This window comes from Hyperolius riggenbachi, chromosome 7 (genome assembly GCF_040937935.1).
Source record: "Hyperolius riggenbachi isolate aHypRig1 chromosome 7, aHypRig1.pri, whole genome shotgun sequence".
Lineage (NCBI taxonomy): Eukaryota > Metazoa > Chordata > Amphibia > Anura > Hyperoliidae > Hyperolius > Hyperolius riggenbachi.
This window is the reverse complement of record NC_090652.1, coordinates 266171974-266193226: the sequence shown is the minus strand read 5'-3', so window position 1 is coordinate 266193226 and position 21253 is coordinate 266171974. Positions and strand designations below refer to the sequence as shown.

At 44.9% G+C, this 21253-nt stretch overlaps 1 protein-coding gene across 3 annotated transcripts in view; it reads left to right on the top strand.

Moving 5' to 3' along the window:
• PLA2R1 (phospholipase A2 receptor 1) overlaps positions 1-21253 on the top strand; it is a 143885-nt gene that overhangs the window by 60499 nt on the left and 62133 nt on the right. For all 3 annotated transcript variants that reach the window (XR_011022833.1, XM_068245646.1, XM_068245645.1), the window contains exons 10-15: positions 584-690; positions 3627-3787; positions 4957-5165; positions 8706-8851; positions 12518-12602; positions 15533-15665. Coding sequence is in view for 2 of the 3 variants with exons in the window: in XM_068245646.1 (XP_068101747.1) it covers positions 584-690; positions 3627-3787; positions 4957-5165; positions 8706-8851; positions 12518-12602; positions 15533-15665 (841 nt within the window). In the remaining variant the exon portion in view is untranslated. The remainder of the gene's footprint in view (positions 1-583; positions 691-3626; positions 3788-4956; positions 5166-8705; positions 8852-12517; positions 12603-15532; positions 15666-21253) is intronic.

The window sequence follows — 21253 nt, the reverse complement described above, 5'->3', positions numbered from 1 at the left end:
TGATATTTTTTTCAATTTTTTTCTTATTAGTCCCATTAAAATGCATTTAGAATGAAATAATTCTTAGCAAAATATACTACCCAAAGAAAGCCTAAATGGTGGGAAAAACCGAAGGTATAGATCATTGTGTTGTAATAAGTAGTAATAACGTTATTGGCAAATAAAAGGAAGGAGCATTGATGGGTGAAAATTGATCCATTAGGATAACAACCTCATGGGGGTGAAATGGTTAAACAATAATCATGTGATTGCACATTTTATTGACACAGCTTATTGCAAAGCATAGCTTAGGCTATGTGTTCTGTGATTTGTATGACAAAGCTATGTAAATTTTATGAATGCTGGTAAACCATAGTATTTTTTCCATTGTTCAGTTCTAACAGCCTGTTTCAAAGTTTGTGTTAATATGAAATATTATCTAGGAATATTTCATATTTTCCACCTACAGGCAGAGGAGAGCAACTGATAATCTCAGCTGGTCTCTGTTTCTTCTCTGGATGAAACACAGCTTGCCATTCAAAAGATTGTCCTTGTCTCCCAGTATTTTGCCGTGAGAGATTAATTGATGTAACTTGTATTGCAGACCTTTGAGAGGTACGGGAATTACTGTTATGGAATTGATCCAGAAAAGGAAACTTATGAAGAAGCAGCAAATAGTTCCTACTGTCCTCTCATGACTATAACAAGCAGGTAAACATTCTACAAATAATCTTGCTGTCCAGCTGCAATCAAAAGGGAAGCCATTCCAATACAGAATAATGTACAATGAGCAGGGGGTAGATATAAGTCTCCTGCCTTAATCACCCACAGCGCGCTCCCGGGTGCGTTCTCGTTGCCACCGGTTGGTACATAGATCAGTGAATGGAAACACAGTTCCTAATCACTGATCTAAGTGCCTGTGATGAATGATCACCGGCTTCAATGTGTTCCCAGGTGGTCATTGACAAAAGTGAAAGTAAAGCATACAGTATAACATAAAACCATGGGATATCTAAAAAAGGTATTTTTTAGGAGTAGGAGGATAAATACAATTATTTATCTCATCAGTTTATTTTCACTTTGGGTTCACTTTTAAGTACGTTTGTCACATAAAGAGGTGAAATGCTGTGAAAATAATGTAATGAAAAAATCCTTAATTTTTACAATCGTTATTTATAAATGATTTAGTCAGTGGATGCCTGTCACAGGAGCCCTCAGTGGCTGACCGCCCTTAGCCTTCTAAACGGTGCCAGCGCACAGATCGTGCGAACTCTGGTCGCAGTCAATGCGCAGGAACCGTTAAGAATTAGCCGCAGACAACTCAGAAGGGAGCCTGTGAGACACGGGTAATTACAACGTCACCTACTGGTTCAGAGTAAACTGCCACCACCGCGGTTACTATGGGACCGTGGGGCCCACTAACTGACTGACTAATCCTGCGAATAAAACGGTTAAACACACGATATTCTGCCTAGCCAACAACAAACAAACAGTAGCGTATCTTCAGAGACCCGGGATCAGTTCTGTGTGTGCTGATAAGCAGGGTAGCGAAACAGTGAATGACTTGGGGAAAGTCGTTTATTCACGCAATATAAATAATTAATATATACAGACAATTATGAAAATCAACAATTATTAACCGCTTGCCGCCCGCGTCACGCCAGTAGGCGTGGCCGCGGCGGCAGCCCCAGGACCAGCTAACGCCAATTGGCGTAAAGTCCTGGGGCAGCAGTTTACGGGAGATCGCGCGCACGATGCGCGCGCATCTCCCGCTTGGTGGGCGGAGCCGAGCTCCGCCTTCAGTCTCCGAGCGGCGATTGCCGCTCGGGAGACTGTTACACGGCGAAACCGCCGTGTATTTACATGTGCAGCGCTGCGATCAGCAGCAGCGCTGCACTGGGGACAGCCGTGTGACACGGCTGTCCCCATGGGGGACAAGAGAGCGATCGGCTCTCATAGGCAGAAGCCTATGACAGCCGATCGCCGTGATTGGCCGGCTGGGGGGAGGGAGGGGATTTAGAAAAAAAAAAAAAAAAAAAGAAAATGTCCAAAAATATTTAAAAAAAAAACAAACAAATATTTATATAAAAAAAAATAAACACAGGGGGGGGCGATCAGACCTCACCAACAGAGAGCTCTGTTGGTGGGGAGAAAAGGGGGGGGAGATCACTTGTGTGCAGAGGTATACGGCCCTGCAGCTTGGCCTTAAAGCTGCAGTGGCCAATTAATGTAAAATTAGGCTGGTCACTAGGGGGGTTTACCACCATGGTCCTCAAGAGGTTAAAACAGTAATAGCCAGTATGAAAAATAAAAGAAGGGAGAAAAATACTTAGTTCCTGGAAAGATGTCCTTATTGTGGGAAGAATCATAAAGTTCTTGGTTTCAAAGTCCAGAGTTCAGAGTTCAGACCAGGTGGATGCCAGCATATCCTCAAGCTGGCATCTGATGAGTGCAAGATGGTTCAGTGTGGAGGACACTGAGTTTGGGTCCTCAGCCATTCTTATGCCCCTGCTTCAGTAGGAGGGAGTGAGGGCGGGGAGCCATACACCCCCTTCAAAGATGAGATGAGCCCTCCCCTTATCCTGGGGCTAGAAATCATATCTACCCATATATGGGCTCTAACTCACAGAACCGTACAGGTCAGGGCAGATTTATTAACATTTTCAGGTCTGTCTCGATTTACCCAGCGCCCTGATACCAGACATGAGGGGTGGGACCCCTGTGGTATCATCAGGGCATTTTGAAACTGCCTAGCTGGCAGTCCTTACCTCCGAAGGTTCTGAAACTTCCTCAGAACCAGCACCGGGGCTCATGCTACACTTCCCCCATGTTTGGTGAAGCGGCCATCTCAGGAACCCCAGAAATATTACAGATCTGGGAAGTTATGGATTATGCCAGGATGTTCTAGCTGCTAACAGCTGACTTTCCTTTGATCTTTAGCAGAGAGCAGAGTGTCCAGACCTCCCGTGGATTCGTAGCCTGCTTGGCTGCACCTAGGCATCCTTTGGTTAATTAACATCTCCGTGAGATCAGCTAAGTGTCACCTGGTTCCCAGAGCCAAAAGGGAAATTGGGCCTTCCACAGGGAATATGTCCAAGCTAATTAACACCTCCCCCAGGCTTTCACTCAGCTAAGACAGATTCCCCAGCTGTTTTAAGCAGAGGGATACTACACGTCAAATCTTGGTTCTATTGATCTGAGGCGCACCTGATGCAGGAATCGAGTGCGATCGTTCTTTTCTTCACGGGCGGTTCCAGGACGCGCCTGCGTCCCCGCAATCGTCCGTGACAATGCCCATTGTAAATTCTTTCCTCTCCCTGATTTACATTCTGAAATGTATCACATGGCTACATATTTACTGCTGGCAGGGGATCTCTGTGGAAGGAGATGCTGCTTTTTTGGCAGTTGGAAACAGCTGTTATTTCCCACAATGCAACAAGTTGTACTCATGTACAACTGTCGGCACAACGACTGCACCGCGGGAGGGTCTGACGGACCCGTAGTTTGAAGAAGTACGGCGTGTGTACGCACCTTATGTATTTCTCATGGGAAAGATGGTATCAGCTACTGATTGGGATGAAGTTCAACCCTCAGTTACAGTTCCTCTTTAAGTGTTTTGTGACATCAAAATAATGTTCTTCCCGCAGGTTTGAACAAGCTTTCATTAACAGCTGGATGGCCACAAGGATATTTCCACTAGATTTACACTTTTGGATTGCCTTGCAAGACCTAGACGGCATGGGAGAATACACCTGGGCAAAAGACCCCCACATGCTGATCTTCACAAACTGGAATACGGAGCAGCCCAGTAAGTGCAGTGATGCTCCTTCTGATTGCTACAGGCTGGTATGAATAGTTCCTGGTCAGATGTGTAACTATGGGGGGGGGAGGGGGGGGTAGTCTCTACAACTGCAGATTGACCCAGGACTGTAGGGGATTCTAACTACTTACTCCCCTTCACCTTCAAAAACAGGTGTCCATACTCTTGATTAAGCTTTGTTGCGGCCACACTTACTACATGTAGGAGATCTTGATGGCCATACTTGTTTTATGGCCTCTGGCAGATGGACCCCTTGATTATGGATAGTAATCAAGGGGGTAGAGGACAAGAAGTGTAAATGCTGGTGGGGTCTCATCAAAGCTTCTCTGGAGGACCTCATGATTTGTAGTGATGTCCCTTCCATGGAACTAGCAAGCTGTAACATGGTTGTTACACCGGTGTGGTGGCTGTTGAACCTTCCACTATTAGGACGGAGCGTTGCCCAGGTGTGGGTTCTAAGTGACCACAAGTTTTTACCAGAATGCTCTACAAGGGACAATGGACTTTGCAGCCAATTGCCCACCAGGTCACACCTGGGATAACCCCAACTAGTCGTTAAGAGAACAGTGACACCCCAGCAAGGAAGATCCTGTAGAGCAGGAGTCAATATCCAGGCAAAGTCCTATGCAGGCAGCAAAGTCAGTATTCAGGCAGATGGTCACGGCAGGCAGCAGAGAGGCAAGAGCGAGGACAATCTGATTTCAAGGACTGAAGGTAAATATGTGAATTCCAGATAAAGTCCCGTTCAGGCCAGGCAGCAATAAGTGTAGTCAGAGTTATAGGCCGAGGACGAACCAGGATACAGATCAAGAGTAGTCAAGCAAGCCAGGTCAGAATGGAAGTACAAGATAAAACAGAGCTAGTGAAATGCATGGGTATAATCAGGCAACCAACTAGTTGTCAGATGAACAGCACTTGTTAAGGCAGAAGAGGGCCTTTCATGAGGCTTGAATGGAGCTTTGGCACCTAATCCCTTACACCATGCTTGCGTAATAGCCCACACTGGGTGTAACGCAACATGCAACTAAACTGTGGCAGGTGACATGGGCATGCACGGAAAGAGCCAAAGGAGCCAGATCTTGTGAGTATTACCATCATGTCAGGCAACAATAGGAGGTTACATTCCTTGAGTTTTGTATGTTTTGAAACTTGCCTAGGTGAGCATGGAGGGTGTGTTGCTGTGTCCAGACTGTCTCTCGGGCGCTGGGAAGTGAAGGACTGCAAGAGATTCAACGCAATGTCCCTATGTAAGAAGCCACTGACCACAGCTGCAGAAGATGATGAATGGAATCCACCCACTGAAGAACCCAAACTAAACTGTCCTCCAGGTTGGGAATTAGAGCTGCATCTTCCATACTGCTATAAGGTAAATGCACACAGCTACCCAAATTATGACAAATATTTTTATCTAAAACAATCATTTAGCGCCAATCCAGATGGATGGTTCATAGTATCGTTCCCCCCCAAACCAATCAGTAGTAATGAGTGATGTATTTGTCGATTCAATCTCACCATAAGCACCTCCTCCTTCCCACTTGAGTAAAAATGTATTTGAATATGCAATTACCATTTTGATGGATAAACCCTCAATTGATTCTGGACAATTGCGCAGAAAGATAACTGGCATATTTAAAAAAAATTATCAGATCTTGTAAACATATTAGGGTATAGTCACAAAATAATGGTAAAGTTGCCGGGTGCCCGGAGCACATGGCCATAGCTCCCTACTGTCCCTCTTTGGAGGGGCGCTCGCATGGTCGGGCTGTACATGCGCAATAAGCCCTAACTCCCGAAGTTACTGAGAGCCATAATGGAGGATGTTGAGGGCGGAGGATGGGGGTGAGAGACGGATCAGACCAAAGGGGGCTGGAGCAAGCCCCAGGTATATATGATTTTTATTTTATTAGTAATCTCAGGTTCTCTCTAACCACTTGAGGACCATGGTGTTCCCTAGTGACCAGGCCATTTTTTGTGAATTGGGCTACTGCAGCTTTAAGGTCAAGCTGATTTCCCCCCCTTTTCTCCCCACCACCAGAGCTTCCTGTTGGTGGTCTGATCCCACTCACAATCCGACGTGTGTTTATTTATTTATTTATTTTTTACAAATATTTATTTTATTTAATTTTAAATACATTTCTTTATATTTTTTTTTTCACTAAAACCTCCCTCCCCCCGCTAGCCGATCACTGTAATCGGCTGTCATAGGCTTCAGCCTATAACAGCGGATTACCGCCGACACTCTGGAGGGGACAGCCGCGTCACACGGCTGTCCCCAGTACAGCGCTGCTGCAAATCGCAGCGCTGTACAAAGTAATTAGACAGTCTAACAGTCTCCCGAGCGGCAATCGCCGCTGGGAGATTGAAGGCGGAGTGGAGCAAGCCGTTCACGCCAATGGGCGTGGAGCGGTCCTGGGGCTGCCGCCGCGTTCACACCAATGGGCGTGGTGCGGTCAGCAAGAGGTTAAGGTCACAGTGATAGATTATATTCCAGATGAATAGGGATGCTCATTTGGATTTGAAATTTCACATTTAGGCCTCTTTCACATTTAGGCACCTTAGAAAATGTTTCAATGCAGACTAACGCACAGCAATAGGAAGTCTATGCGACATTCACAGTGCATACGTTGCGTTTGTGTGTAACGTGTAGCAATATTATAAAGTGCTGCATGCTGTGCGTTATATGCGTTATTAGCTGCGGTGGACTGTTTGCACATGCTCAGTAATGATTTGGAAGCATACTTTTCTCTGCCTGTATTTAGTACTGTATGTGCTGTATGCGTTAGTAATGCTGCGGTGCGACTTTTTGGGCGTGTTGCATTGTAAGTTTGCGGCGCGAATTTAACGTCACATCAAACAGCAACGTCGCACTGTGAAAGAGGCCTAATGGTCATAAATCAGCATTTCCGATCATCAATCGAATTTCCGCTGAAATTTACCACAACTCTGTAATTTTAGCCCCATCAGTGAACTCAAAAGCATTGGGCCAACCAGAGAATGCAAAATCTTTCCACAAATATTGGATTACCACTGTAATTTCAGACCAATCGCAAGAAAATTGGTGAGGAACACATGAAAAAGGGAAACTGATGCTCAAGGGAGCAGTTCATGAAAGAAAAGGGGCTGCTGTACATGATTGATAAGTACCAAGTATTCCTGCGTCTTGTGATTGGCCTAAAATGTTCTTGTTATTCCAATTACCGTGGTACAATTCTGCATTCTCTGATTGGTCCAATACTTCTGAGTCATCTCTGAAGTATTTGGCCAATCAGAGAATGCAAAAAAAGTCTACTCGGAAATCGGCATTGGAGGAAATCGGCATTAGAGGAAATCGGAATTTCCCCAGAATCAGAAATTGGCATTTCCGACCATCCCTACAAATAAATGCACAAGAGCATCAGATCAGTGTGTCAGACTCAGCATAAGCAAAAGCACAGCATATGCCCAGAACAACCAATCACAACCCTGCTTTCATTCAACAGTTGATTTAAATCAGGGGTTAGTGCATAGTTTGCATCTGATTTGCATTCCAGGTCCCTGGGAGGCTGTATAAGTCCCTGGGGGACTTATTTCACTTGCAGCCTAGGAGCGCTGCCTACTTCTTGGTGTTCAACAGCTGAAACCAGATTGGTTGCTTTGGCAACTACTCCACTTTTGGTCTAGTTTTCTTTGAAACTGTCTTCACCTTGATCTGATCACGTGAGGAATTGATTATCAGCAATCACGTGACCCCCTTTACTAATGATAAAATAGCCAAAACAAAAAAGGCCAAAACAATAACCACCTCGCGATTTTTTCGATGATTTTCCCGACGACTGAGGATTTTCTTTTTAAGCAATGAGTGGTCATTTCGACAATCTCGCAACATGGACACAGGTGCACGATCACACAAACGTCCCTTATCATGCGGCGATTACGACCGTCACGGCAGATCGGATCTTTAAAATCCCCAACGACTCCTGTACAAAGTACCCCGATCGCTTGAAGTCTAATTTGCGCCCATTGTGTAACGTTACGTGACGTCACGCATACTCACCAGGCAGAAGATGGATGGGGAGCGCTCGTCCTCAGGGAGATGTCGCTGGATCCATCTCCCTGCATCGCAAGGTGAGTACATAGCTTAAAGGTGGCATGTGACAAGATGAGATAGACATGTGTATGCACAGTGCCTAGCACACTAATAACTATAACTGTTCCTTTTTTTATTTCTCTGCCTGAAAGAGTTAAAGGGAACCTTAACTGAGAGGGATATTGATGTTTCCTTTTTAAACAATACCAGTTGCTTGTCAGTCCAGCTGATTACTTTGATTTCAATAGTAGCTGAATCACACACCTGAAACAAGCATGCAGCTAATCCAATCTGACTTCAGTCAGAGCACCTGATCTTCATGCTTGTTCAGGGGCTGTGGCTAAAAGTATGAGATACACAGGATCAGCAGGAGAGTCAGGTAACTGGTATTATTTTAAAAGGAAAAATCCACATCCTTCTCAATTTAGGTTCCCTTTAAATATCAGGTATGTAAGTGGCTGACTCAGTCCTGACAGACAGGAAGTGACTACAGTGTGACCCTCACTGATAAGAAATTCCAATTATAAAACATTTTCTTAGCAGAAAATGGCTTCTGAGAGCAGGAAAGAGATAAAAAGGGTCAATAGTTTATAGATTTTAGCTCTGGCATACTCCAATGAAGGTGTCATTGAGCAAAAACAATAAAAAAAGTGAAATTTAAACATAAAATAAAACTGTGAAATATCTTAAAAAGTCATTTTTAGGAGAAGAAAGATAGATACAATTGTTTATTTCATTAGTTTATTTTCGCCTCGGGTGTCCTTTTAAGAGTGCTGATTTTGGTGCTTCGAGTAAATGGAGGTTTTCATGTCAAGTTGGAGAGTGTGTTTTTCTCTGCAGATCTTCCATGAGGAGTGGATGCAGAAGAAGAGGGCGTGGCAGGAGGCGGAGAACATGTGCCAGGACTTTGGTGCCCACCTTGTCAGCTTTTCTCATTTACATGAAGAGAAATTTGTTATGGACCTGCTAAAAAGCACATTTAATGGGTACGCACCTACAAAAATCCTACAATGACTGACATCCCCACCATGCAAAAACCACACCGCATCCACCTCTGAAGAACATTTATACTCAGTCCCTTATTACAGAATGGTAACTGTCAGGTACCTAAGTGACATGCAGGCCACCTACTGTTGGGAGAAGCCAGGATGGAGAATTCCGATAAGATGTAGGGGCAGCCAGGCTGGAGAGGGACAGCTAGGACATAGGAGTAGAGTGGGCCGAGGCAGGGGAGAGAGAGGCACCAGCCTTGGGTGTAATGGTGAGGGAAGGTTTGGAGGCCACATTTTGAATTAGTGCAGTTGAGGTTGGAAACCTTTGCACAGCAGAGACAAGCACTGCCCAGCACAGCCTAACCACACTCACCTCCTCTGTGGTCAGTATGCTGATCAGAATGGGAGTCTGTGGTGGACCTCACCATTCACTCTGATACAACTGGCACCTGCAAGTGTGCAGACATTTAACATACCTCCCAACTTTTTGAGATGAGAAAGAGGGACACTTAAGCAACGCCCCTGCCACACCCGAAACACGCCCCCGGCAAACCCCTAGTTGCGCATACCATAAAGATTTCAAAAGAAAAATATGTTGTTTTATAATTCGAACCACACTGGTCCTTTCTATCCTGGTTCATTTTCCTTCATATTAACATTTTAAAATTAGTAATTTATCAATTTAAAGGATGGGAATAAAGTTTAGAGTCAAGCAAACACATTTTTTAGTAGAGAAATATATATATTTACATAGAAAGAGGGACAAAGTCTATAAAGAGGGGCAAATGAGGAGGAAAGAGGGACAGAGGGACAGGGTTCCCAAAGAGGGACTGTCCATTGGGAGCTATGATTTAAGCCTGTGTATGGATGAACAGGGCAGGTGTTGTATGGAGGAGCAACCCTTTCAGTCAGCCTGCCCTATAGCCTAAAGCTATAGGTTTGCTATACACCAATAGTTCTGGATGCTAGCCTGGCTTACAGGGACATAAAGAGATAATTTGCATATTCAGTAGTGGTGCATTGTGGGTAACCACAAATTTTCACTTAAAGCTGAATTATTGCAAGTTTCCTTCTGTTTTAAAGAGACTCTGAAGCGAGAATAAATCTCGCTTCAGAGCTCATAGTTAGCAGGGGCATGCGTGCCCCTGCTAAAACGCCACTATCCCGCGGCTAAACGGGGGTCCCTTCACCCCCAAACTCCCCCCCCCCCCCCCGCAAAACTTGGTCGTAGACTTAGTCGTGAATTTTTTTCTTCCTGGAGGCAGGGCTAATGGCTGCAGCCCTGCCTCTAGTCGCGTCTATCAGACGCGCATCGCCGCCTCTCCCCCGCCCCTCTCAGTGAAGGAAGACTGAGAGGGGCGGGGGAGAGGCGGAGGTACGCGTCTGATAGACCCGCATGAGGCAGGGGTGCGGCAGTTTGCCCTGCCCCAATGCGGAAGCGCTCCGGCTGAACGGAGGGGATTTGGGGGTGAAGGGACTCCCGTTAAGCCGCGGGATATCGGCGTTTTAGCAGGGGCACACATGCCCCTGCTATCTATGAGGTCTGAAGCGAGATTTATTCTCGCTTCAGACTCTCTTTAAGAAGGCAAATCACACCAAGCATTGCTTTTTAGTAGGGGCTTTTCGGTCTTTTTTAGCCCCCTATACATTCCTAGTGGTTTGGGTCACCCGAGCTGCTTGGTTACTCAGTTTAAAATCTGCATTCATTATTCAAAGTCAAAGATAGCTTTATTGGCATGACCAAGATTCATTACAGTTATTGCCAAAGCAAGGGGAAAAGGGGGACATGGACGGGGGGTGGGGTAGGGGGACAATGGCTAAGCAGTATCTGGAAATTTTTAGGTTTACAGTTCCGTTATGCTCCCCTCAGTCTGTGGCATGCTGTGACATAGTGTGAGGCGATTGTCACTGTGGATTCCTCTTCTCCTAGTAGGATATATGTTTTTCTCTCATCTTCTAATGTGAGAAAGTCTGGGAATACTTCCAACAATTTCTTAAAGTAAGTGTCCCTGGTTGCAGTATATTTGGGGCAGTGCAGCAGGAAGTGGCTTTTGTTCTCAAGGGTCTTCTGCTTACAGTGTTGGCATAGTCTCTCCTCCCTGGGTTTTTACGTCTGTCTGTATCTCCCAGACTATTTCGAGGTTGTAAAAAGAAGAAAGACAATCGAGAGCCCCCAATAGTCTATTATTGACAGATACATTGTATAGGAAGTAGATGAAGTTATACTCACCTGATTGGCCTGCTCTATTCTTATACTGCGTATAGTCTTATGCAGCCTGCGGTTTGGTATGATGCTTGCTGCCCGCAGGCTGCTATCTATCTATTTATTAATCTATTTAGCTATTGTTTTGTTACTCATCTGCCATAGTTTATGTATTTATTTATTATTATAATTTTTTGTTATAGAAATGGGGAAGGTTTATACCTATATATGAATATTGTGAGAAGCTATTATGTACTAAAAACTACAATTGTGAAAGGTTTATGGTTGATCTATGTTGTGGAATATTTTTATGGAGCTCTTATTTTATAAGCAATCTTGACCCTACATTATTGGGTATTTACTGGTTTAGAAGATGTTTTTAAGCTTTTTCAAGTTATTCTGCAGCACCTATGACTGACATACTTTAGACTGTGCAGCTGTTTTTTGATGATTTTTTTGATACATTTTTGATGAATTTTTCTGGATCTATTTATTTATTTGTGATTTCGGGAAAATTGTTATATGTATTTTTTTATGTTTTTTTTTATGTTTATGTTTCAGTTACTCCTGTTTTGTACTTTTGCCTGAGGAAGCGGGCTTAAAACCTGCGAAACGCGTTGCAGTCTGTTTTTTTGGAGTACTATTTATAATTATATTTGATTAAATGTATTGCAACATACACAGTGGTTGTTTTATTTGTTGGGGAGACGAGTCCACCCTCGCCACCCACATTTTAATTGGTTTTAATTTGTACTACTATTTTTATTCTGCTGGCGCCTCTGTACTTTTTTTCATCTATTTCGAGGTTGTGAGCACTCAATCTGTAGACACTCAGGATTTTCCGCTCTTGAGAGTTTTGGAGCTTTTCCAGGTATGGGTCCATTTTATATTCTCCCTGTAGGGACTGGTATATGGTTAGCTTTTGTGACTGTTTTATTTCACGCCTCCATTTTTCCACATAGTCCTCTTTGCTCTTGGCTGTGGTGTTTTTTATCTGGATTTTTGTTATGACCTGTGGATCGGGGGTTGGAGGGAGTATAGAGCTGACCACTGGTGAGCTTTTATTGCAACATTGTTGGATTACAAATAAAGGTCGTTTTGATACATCCCACCATCTCGTGTAGCGGGATTTCTTTGGACTCTCAGAGCTGACCACTACTTTCAGTGCACATGGCTTTTCTTGGCCTTCATTGTGCAGCATGGCTTTGTAATGGGGTGAGTCAGGGCTGCTGCTCTGTAGGTGGGCCCAGAAGGACAACACTCTGTATCTCAAGCAGTAATGGGAATCTCCCCAGCTCAGCTCGGCAGGCATTGTTTGAGGTACTCAGATGGACATGGAGAAGGTGTTTGCAGAACTCCAGGTGGAATATTTCTGTTGGGCTGGATTCCCATTTTGATTGGTCTGGGTAGGTGGTGGGGCCCCATACTTATGAAAGTCCTCTTTTTCTCTGTTACAGAGAACATCACAGACTATTCTGGATTGGATACAATAACAGGAATCCAGCCTCTGAAGGTGCATGGACATGGTCAGATGGGACTCCAGTAAGTGAAATCAACAATTACATGTTTAGCTGCATACACCTGAAAAAAACGCCAGAATTGTATCTGTGGGGTCTACAGGCACAACAAAACCTATCTCTCTATACCAACTCCACCAATGCATATCATGCTCTAAAGTCTTGTGTACATGTTAGAGGAACCATGGCCAAAGAGATTGTCCTCAGAGAATCTAGCATGTGTACAGCTGTCCAATTACAGGTAGTTCCTGGTTAACAAATGAGGTAGGGACTGTAGGTTGTCCCCTTCCGTGAAACCTCCCATAACCCCACCCCCACTGTCTCACCTCTGGCCCCCTGTTCAAATTTTTTTTAACTGATGTTCTCAAAAACTACAAGGTCTCTAAAAAATGTTTTTGACTTGTTCCCATAGAATCAAATTTAAAAATGTCAGGCTTTTTGTATCAGTGGGTTGTTGGTAAATTGGGTGTTTGTAAATTGGGGACTACCTGACCTGTACATCATTTAGTGACCCCTCTTTCCCACGCAGCGGATCGCTAAAAAAAGAAGTGGCAAATGAGTCCATTTTGCTCATATTTAGTGTTTTTGTTTGAATCCTGGTTTTCTTATTCAGAAACCCGGATAATGCCATGCACAGCAGTTCAGCACCATTACAAACGGAGAGAGTTGCGTTCCACTTCGTGCTTCAGGTGATTCCGATTCTTCCTCCTAGCTTAGTAGGAGAAGGAATCGGAGTCGTATGAATGCATGGAATGCAACTCCATGACTCTCTCAGATTGTTATGGTGCTGAAATGCTGTACATGGCATTATCCAGGTTTTTGGATAAGAAAACCAGGCTTCAAACAACACTACTCCTTTATACTGGTCCTGCCAGATGCCAGTTTCTTGTTTGCTACCCCGTCACCCCTCTCTCTTCAATGAATGGTACATGCTCTAAGCAAACCTCAGTGCTCTTCATTGCACCACTTTAAATTTTCCCCCAGGCTATGCCTCTGTCCCATAAGGAACAATGGGAGGAAAACCTTAAAGCGGGATTGTCACCATAAAAATCAAATTTCAACAGCAACTGGTCTGAGTGTATTAAGGGATAAAGATGCTAATCCTCCATTCAAAACTTTCAAAACTTTTTATGCTGTTATGATTTGGCGTTATCACATACTCAAGGAGCACTGGCCCTTTAATAGTCAGTGCCAAACGGTTGCATGCTGGGGGTTCTTTTTATCTATAGTACAGTATATTCCTCCTCTTCCATTTATTTCCCTGCCTGGCTTCTTATCTGAAACATGATCCCCTGCTCACTTGTGTTTACAAGCAAGGCTGAGGTGACTCAGCGATTGGAGGAGAAAAGAAAAAAAAAGTGAAGGGCAGAAATGATATCAGGATTTAGCCTAAACTCTGGGCAAAAGACATGGTTCCCACCAGGAACAGAATTCTCTTCATTTACTATATAGAATTCACTTAAAGAGAACCCGAGGTGGGGTTCTAAGAATGATATCTGCACACAGAGGCTGGGTCTGCCTATACTGCCCAGCCTCTGTTGCTATCTCAATCCCCCCCTAAGTTCCCCCTGCGCTCTGCTGTCCCCCATAAATCACAGCTGCGCTGTTGACACGCAACAGGGCTGTGTTTACCTATGTAGTGTCACTCTTGCCGCTATCCGGTTATCTTTCATGTCCAGGTGCCCCCTTGAGCTGTATCCACCCAAGGCCTGGGCTTTTGTGGCCTTTACAGAAATCCATCCCTGAATGTAACAAGAATAAATATGGCAGTCTCTATATTCCTCCCTCTTCAGGTGTTACTTAAAGTGGAACTGAAGAACAAAGAGTTTCACTTACCTGGGGCTTCTGCCAGCCCCCTGTAGTCGTCCTATGCTGCGCCGGTCCTCAACGATCCTCCATTCTCCCGCCGTGGGGCAGTTTAGTTGCCACCGACTTGTAAGGCATATCCTTCTTCACATTCACATCCGCAATAGCGTCCTGCAGGACGGGAACACAAAGAAGGATAAGCGTGGGCAGGGCTGCGCAGGTGCAGCTGCCATCGACTTACAAGTTGCCGGTAATGAAACTGCACCACGGCGGGGGACCGGAGGATCATTGAGGACCGGCGAGGGCACAGGACAGCTGCATGGGGCTGGCAGAAGCCAGGTAAGTGAAACTTTTTGTTTTTAGTGAATTTTCAGTTCCGCTTTAAAGAGTAACTGTTAGCCCCCAAAATGAAATTTAAATATCTATTGCAATGTTTTATTTAGTATTTAAGTGAGCCAAAAAGCCAATGCAGAACTTAAAAATCAATCTAATTTTTTTACTATGTAGCCTTTTGCCCAAGCTCCGGACGCAAAGGTGCATATCAGATACTGATGAGCATGCAGAGCATGCCTATGTCTCCCCGACCCCCCTCTCCCCCCCAGGACCAGGTGCCGATATATTCTCACATCAAACAGCTGACCGCTCGGACACGGAGAGAGAGCGGGAGCACTTCCCACCGCAGAGCAGCCGCCGCCGTGCATCTCTCTCACATGTGATTCTCTCACATGTGACTCGGCGGCGGCTGCTCTGCGGTGGCGGCACTGGAAGTGCTCCCGCTCTCTCTCCGTGTCAGAGCGGTCAGCTGTTTGATGTGAGAATATATCGGCACCTGGTCCTGGGGGGAGAGAGGGGGGTCGGGCAGACATAGGCATGCTCTGCATGCTCATCAGTATCTGATATGCACCTTTGCGTCCGGAGCTTGGGCAAAAGGCTACATAGTAAAAAAATTAGATTGATTTTTAAGTTCTGCATTGGCTTTTTGGCTCACTTAAATACTAAATAAAACATTGCAATAGAGATTTAAATTTCATTTTGGGGGCTAACAGTTACTCTTTAAGTCAAAGCTGCAATACTTGAAATGTTTGATTTTTGTATCAGAATTTTGCCTAGCCATGTGTAGATTGTAATATTACTGTTCTCCTATTGCAGGTTGTATCTTCATTTCAGCCAGAAATATTTGCTAGTGATGTCACCAAAAACTGTGCTGCGCTTGGTGCAAATAAGACCTTTGTTCCATTTCACTGTGATGCAACGCTAGACTGGGTGTGCAAGCTTCCAAAAGGTTGGTTGTTGTTTTTTGTGCTGCAATATGAGGGACAGAACTTGATTTAATGGAAATATAAACTTTTGAGAAAGAAAAATATCCCTACTTTCAGGTCAGTAAGTTAATTGTGCTCCTGGCTTCTCTAGAGGCAAATGTGTGAATCTGCAGATGAACTCCACAGATTCTGCAAAGGGGTGTGACATCCGCCAACATGTAAATTGCCACAGACACAAGTAAATATGGTCTGAATCATCTCCCACGTCTGGAAAACATATGTAGCTAGACTGAAATGTTGAGTTCATTATTAATAACCTTACGTCATAAGGTTTCTTATGTGCAGAGCAGGATCATCCACCAGGCAACCTAGGCAGGGTCTTGGGGCCCACCAGCCACATTATTATTATTTATTGTATTACAGTACTTATTGTATTTATAAAGTGCCAACATCAGGGCAGTTTCTGGGCTAAATTGCACTCAAGGCGAGGGTGTAAAAATTGCACCCCCTCCCATCCCTGTGTACATTTGAACCCTTACTCTTTAGGGACACTCACACAGGTCACAAGTAGATCTACCTGCTTACTAGTGACCAGCCGCTCATCCAGGAGGAAGCAGGGGCCAGGAAAACACAAAGACGAAGAGAGCCTGGAAAGCCGACTTCTCCATGGATGCCGCGCACTGACAGCCTGCAGTACCGCTACAGGACATCAGGTGTCATCACCTGGTGGTGACGTGATGATGACTTGATGTCGGACGCAGGCAGCCCAGCAGGAGCCAAGGAAGGTGATCGCGCTGGTAATCTTTTTTTCTAATTCCATTTGGTTGCACCGCGAGTCACCAGCTCCCTAGCGGTTATGTCCTTCTGCCTGCGCCCCCCCCCCTTCTTCTACTTGCTGGGCTGCGCCCAGGGCGTTCGCATTACACGCACTGCCCAAAAAACGGCCCTGGCCAACATATTACGCAGCACTGGACAATGAATGCATACAATGATAAAAAGGATGATAGATGTAACAAGGTTATAAACATAGGATAAAGTTATACAAGGCAAACGGTACAAAATGCATGATCATGCAGTTATGAGCTGGTTAGGTAGGCCCGGTAATACAAGTAAGAGGCTGTCATAGGAAAGGAGCACACAATCATGTAGAATACACTAGGGAAAGGAGAACTCTGCCAAAGGCTTTTGTTTGTTTGTTTTTTGTCTTTCCACCTTTCTACATCCAGCAATTACATTCTAGGCAAATGGATGTGGCTAGACACTTCAGAAAGGTGTACCGATTTTTCCACTCATATTCATTGTTCATTTTGGTAATTGGTCCATTGCTTTCGATGGAGAAGCAGAAGAGAAGCAGAGGCACCCTCTAGTGGTCACAAGTTATAACGTTGATTTAAAACCTAACTAAACCACAAAACTTTCTGTGATTAGCTATAATAGACACTGGCCACAATTCACTAAGCTCATCTCTCTCTCTCTCTCTCTGTGTATGTATGTATATATATATATATATATATATATATATATATATATATATATATATATATATATATATATATATACACATATACACAGAGGTTCTGCAGCACACAACAGGAAAGTGACAGGGGCTCTTGGTTGCGCTTTGGTTGCGCAAAGTGTCCCCAATCTGTTGAGTCCTACTCTAACCAGGCAAAAATGATAGTTGTTATCAGCATTCTAGTGGGAACCATGCCAAAAGCCCAATGGTCAACTAAATGGGAGAAAGGAAATTAAAAACACCTCACCTTCTACTAGCTACTGATTGAACTATGAGCTCCGCTCATTTATATGCTTAACTGTGCTAGAGGTGGGCGTGGTTATGCACGCACACAGGGGAAAATTATAAATAAATACCAAGGGATGAGCAGCACAAACCAAATTATATGCAATACTATGCAAAGCATGCACGCAGCCTGTAGATCCCCAGTCTCCATAAGAAATATATAAATACAGAGGGGCTGCAGCACACAACAGGAAAGCAGTGACAGGGGCTCTTGGTTACGCTTTAACGCGTTTAAGCTCACCAACTGCGCCAAAGTGTCCCCAATCTGGTGAGTCCTACTCTAACCAGGCAAAAATGCTAGTTTTTTATCAGCGTTTTATCAGCGTTCTATACACACACAGACACACAGAAATTCACACACAAAGACACACACACACACGCAGATCCAGCCACACATACGCAGCCACAGCCTCTCTCTCTCTCTTACCCTGGCTGTCTACAGGCTAGCTGTAATCGTCCTGAAGGAGAAGGTAGCAGGAGGGGTGGAGTTACATCCTGCTTGCTTGTGCTCCTCTCCTCCCTATACACTGCATGTGTATGCTTCTTCCTCCAGCAGCATAAACACGTCTGAGTCCCACGCTGTCCTCCTGCGGTTTGCTGTTCAGCCGCGATCAGCTCTGGTAGCATGCTCCGTCAGGTCCAGTCTAGGTCTTCTGCGCATGCGCGATCCACACATGCGCAGAAGACCCAGACTGGACCCAACTGAGCATGTTGCTGGGGCTGATCGTGGCTGAACAGCAGATCGCGGGAAGATTACGTGGGACGTGTTTATGCTGCTGGAGGAAGCAGCAGGTGAGTATCATATCTTCCATTTACAACAGCTCTGGTACACTTTAAAGAGAAACCGTGACCAAGAATTGAACTTCATCCCAATCAGTAGCTGATACCCCCTTTCCCATGAGAAATCTTTTCCTTTTCACAAACGAATCATCAGGAGGCGCTGTATGGCTGATATTGTGGTGAAATCCCTCTCTCAGTGTGATGTCAGGACCATGGTCCTGACAGCTTCCTGTCTGTGAACCTCATTGCATTGTGGGAAATAACAGCTGTTTACAGCTGGGTCCAACTGGCAAAAAAGCAAGTAGCATCTCCTTCCAGTGACTTCACCTGCTAGCAGTAAAAATGTCACCATGTGGTAAATGTCAGAATGTAAATCAGGGAGAGGAAAGATTTTACAATGGGCAAACACTGACTAATGATTTATACCTAATTATTGTAAAAATGAAGCACTTTCTTATTACATTATTTTCACTGGAGTTCCTCTTTAAGGACTAAAGTGATAAGACAACACTCTCACTTCTTTAGTAAATTAACACTTAAAATACCGTTCGATGTGTGGTAATGCGTTTTCAGCCTGCTAGGTTTTTGTTGTTGTTTTGCATCACAGCCAGGATAATTTCACTCACTTCCTGTTGCTCTCATGGGTCTGTATAGAGAGGATGGGTTTGAAAACTGTTTCAGTATCCAATCTTATTAGGAAACTTTTATACCTCTTCCTGTTCCATATACATGTGTCACAAGCCAGGACATTACAGTCTCCACATTTGGAAGACAGATAGGAAGAGCACACAGACACTGTTTCTGTGGTTTTATGCATGGTTAATGTTATTAATTATATTCTATTATGCCCTTAGTACAATGCTAGAGTGGTCCCTTCCTCCCCCAAAGAACAATTAGTCAGTGTGCCCCAGATAATTAAGTAGCCTGGTGTCACCCACTCTCAGATATTTAAAACAAATCTCAAGCAGCCTCCGCGCAGAGGCAGAGCAACACAGGAACAATGGGAAGGCTCTATAGGACCTCTCCTTAGGCGAGTATCTGGCTTTTTTAATTATAATTATTATTATTATTTTTATTTTTATTATGGCTTCAGACTCCCTTTTATAAGGAACCAGAGGTGAGAGCGATATGGAAGCTGACTTGTTTATTTCCTCTTAAAGAGAGTCTGAATCGAGAATAAATCTCGCTTCAGACCTCATAGATAGCAGGGGCACGTGTGCCCCTGCTAAACCGCCGCTATCCCGCGGCTTAACGGGGGTCCCTGATCCCCCAAATCCCCTCCGTAATGCGGGGGAGTGCTTCCTGGTTGGGGCAGGGCTAACCGCCGCAGCCCTGCCCCACACGCGTCTATCAGCGCGTATCTCCGCCTCTCCCCCGCCCCTCTCAGTCTTCCTTCACTGAAAGGGGCGGGGAGAGGTGGCGATGCGCCGCTGACAGACGCGACTGGAGGCAGGGCTGCAGCCGTTAGCCCTGCCTCCAGGAGCGACCAAGTCTGCGACCAAGTGTCGCAGTGGGGGGTTTGGGGGTCAAGGGACCCCCGTTTAGCGGCGCTATTGCGGCGGTTTAGCAGGGGCACACATGCCCCTGCTAACTATGAGCTCTGAAGCGAGATTTATTCTCGCTTCAGAGTCTCTTTAAGTAATGCACATTGCCATAAAGCGTAGACATTGCCATAAGCCGTAGAACCTGAACATGCAGATCAGATGTCTGTGATAAATCTGACAAGATTAGGGGCATGTTTGTTTCAGGTGTGCGATTTAGACCCTACTGATCAGAAAAATCAGCTGAACTGCCAAACAACTGGTATTGTTCAACCACTTCAGTCTATATGGATGACTATAGTCTTCCAAATAGACACCGCTCAAGTCTAACTGGACACATATACGCGTGCTCACCTGCCGCTCGTTCCTGTTGGCACTGGGCATGACCGTGTTGGCGATTGGGGAAGGGTAACAAGTGTTCCCTGAACCAATCTAATTGCCTGGAATGAATGGACATGACCCTGATCAGGGGCCATGTCCATTCGTAGTAACAGGTGCAAAGGAAAGTAAAAATACATTTTACACCTCGTAAACCAGGATAGTGTTTCTAACACGTTCTAGTGGCGAAACGATAAATTACACACACCACACATTTTTAATAGTAAAAAAAAAAACAATTATACAATTAATCCCTTCCCGCAGCATTCTACATGTCTTCTCCTTCTTCAACACCTCCCACTGTACCTACACAAGTACAGTGGGCAGTGCTGAAGAAGGAGAAGAACTGTGGAACGCAGCGTTCCGACGCCTGGAACGCGGAAGGAAGAGGTGAGTCATCCATTCCCAGCCCCCCGCCGCTGACACACTGGCTAATATCTGGAGGGAGGAGCGCACAGGGGTCTAGTCCTGGGAAAAGAGGTGAGCGGGCTCACCCCAGAAACCTGCCGAAAAATGGGCGTGGTCATGCAGCAGAATGTGGGCATGGTCATGGGTGTGGCCAAATATACATGACCTTAGCAGTGGCGTAAAAGGTCTGCCGGGGAAGTTTGAGCTCTGCTGTAGTGTATCCACCAAAATAGATGTAATCTGACAGCATTTCACCAAAAATACACGTAATCTGGCAGGGGTTCCTCCAAAATGCAGATAATATGGCAGTGGTTCCCCCAAAATAGACATAATCTGGCAGCAGCAGTTCCCCCAAAATACACATAATCTGGAAGCAGTTCCCCAAAATATGCATAATCTGCCAGCGGATCACCTAAAATACATGTATCGACCAAAATACACGTAATCTGGCAGCAGTGGTTTCCCCAACATACACAATCTGGCAGCGGATCCCCAAAATACACATAATCTGGTAGCAGTGGTTCCCCAAACATACACAATCTGGCAGCGGTTCCCCAAAATACACGTAATCTGCCAGCAGTGGTTTCCCAAACATACACATAATCTGGCAGCAGTTCCCCAAAATACACTTAATCTGTCAGCAGTGGCTTTCCCCCAGTATAGGTAGCCAGGTAGTCGGAACAGAATTGTTAAACCTCTCAAA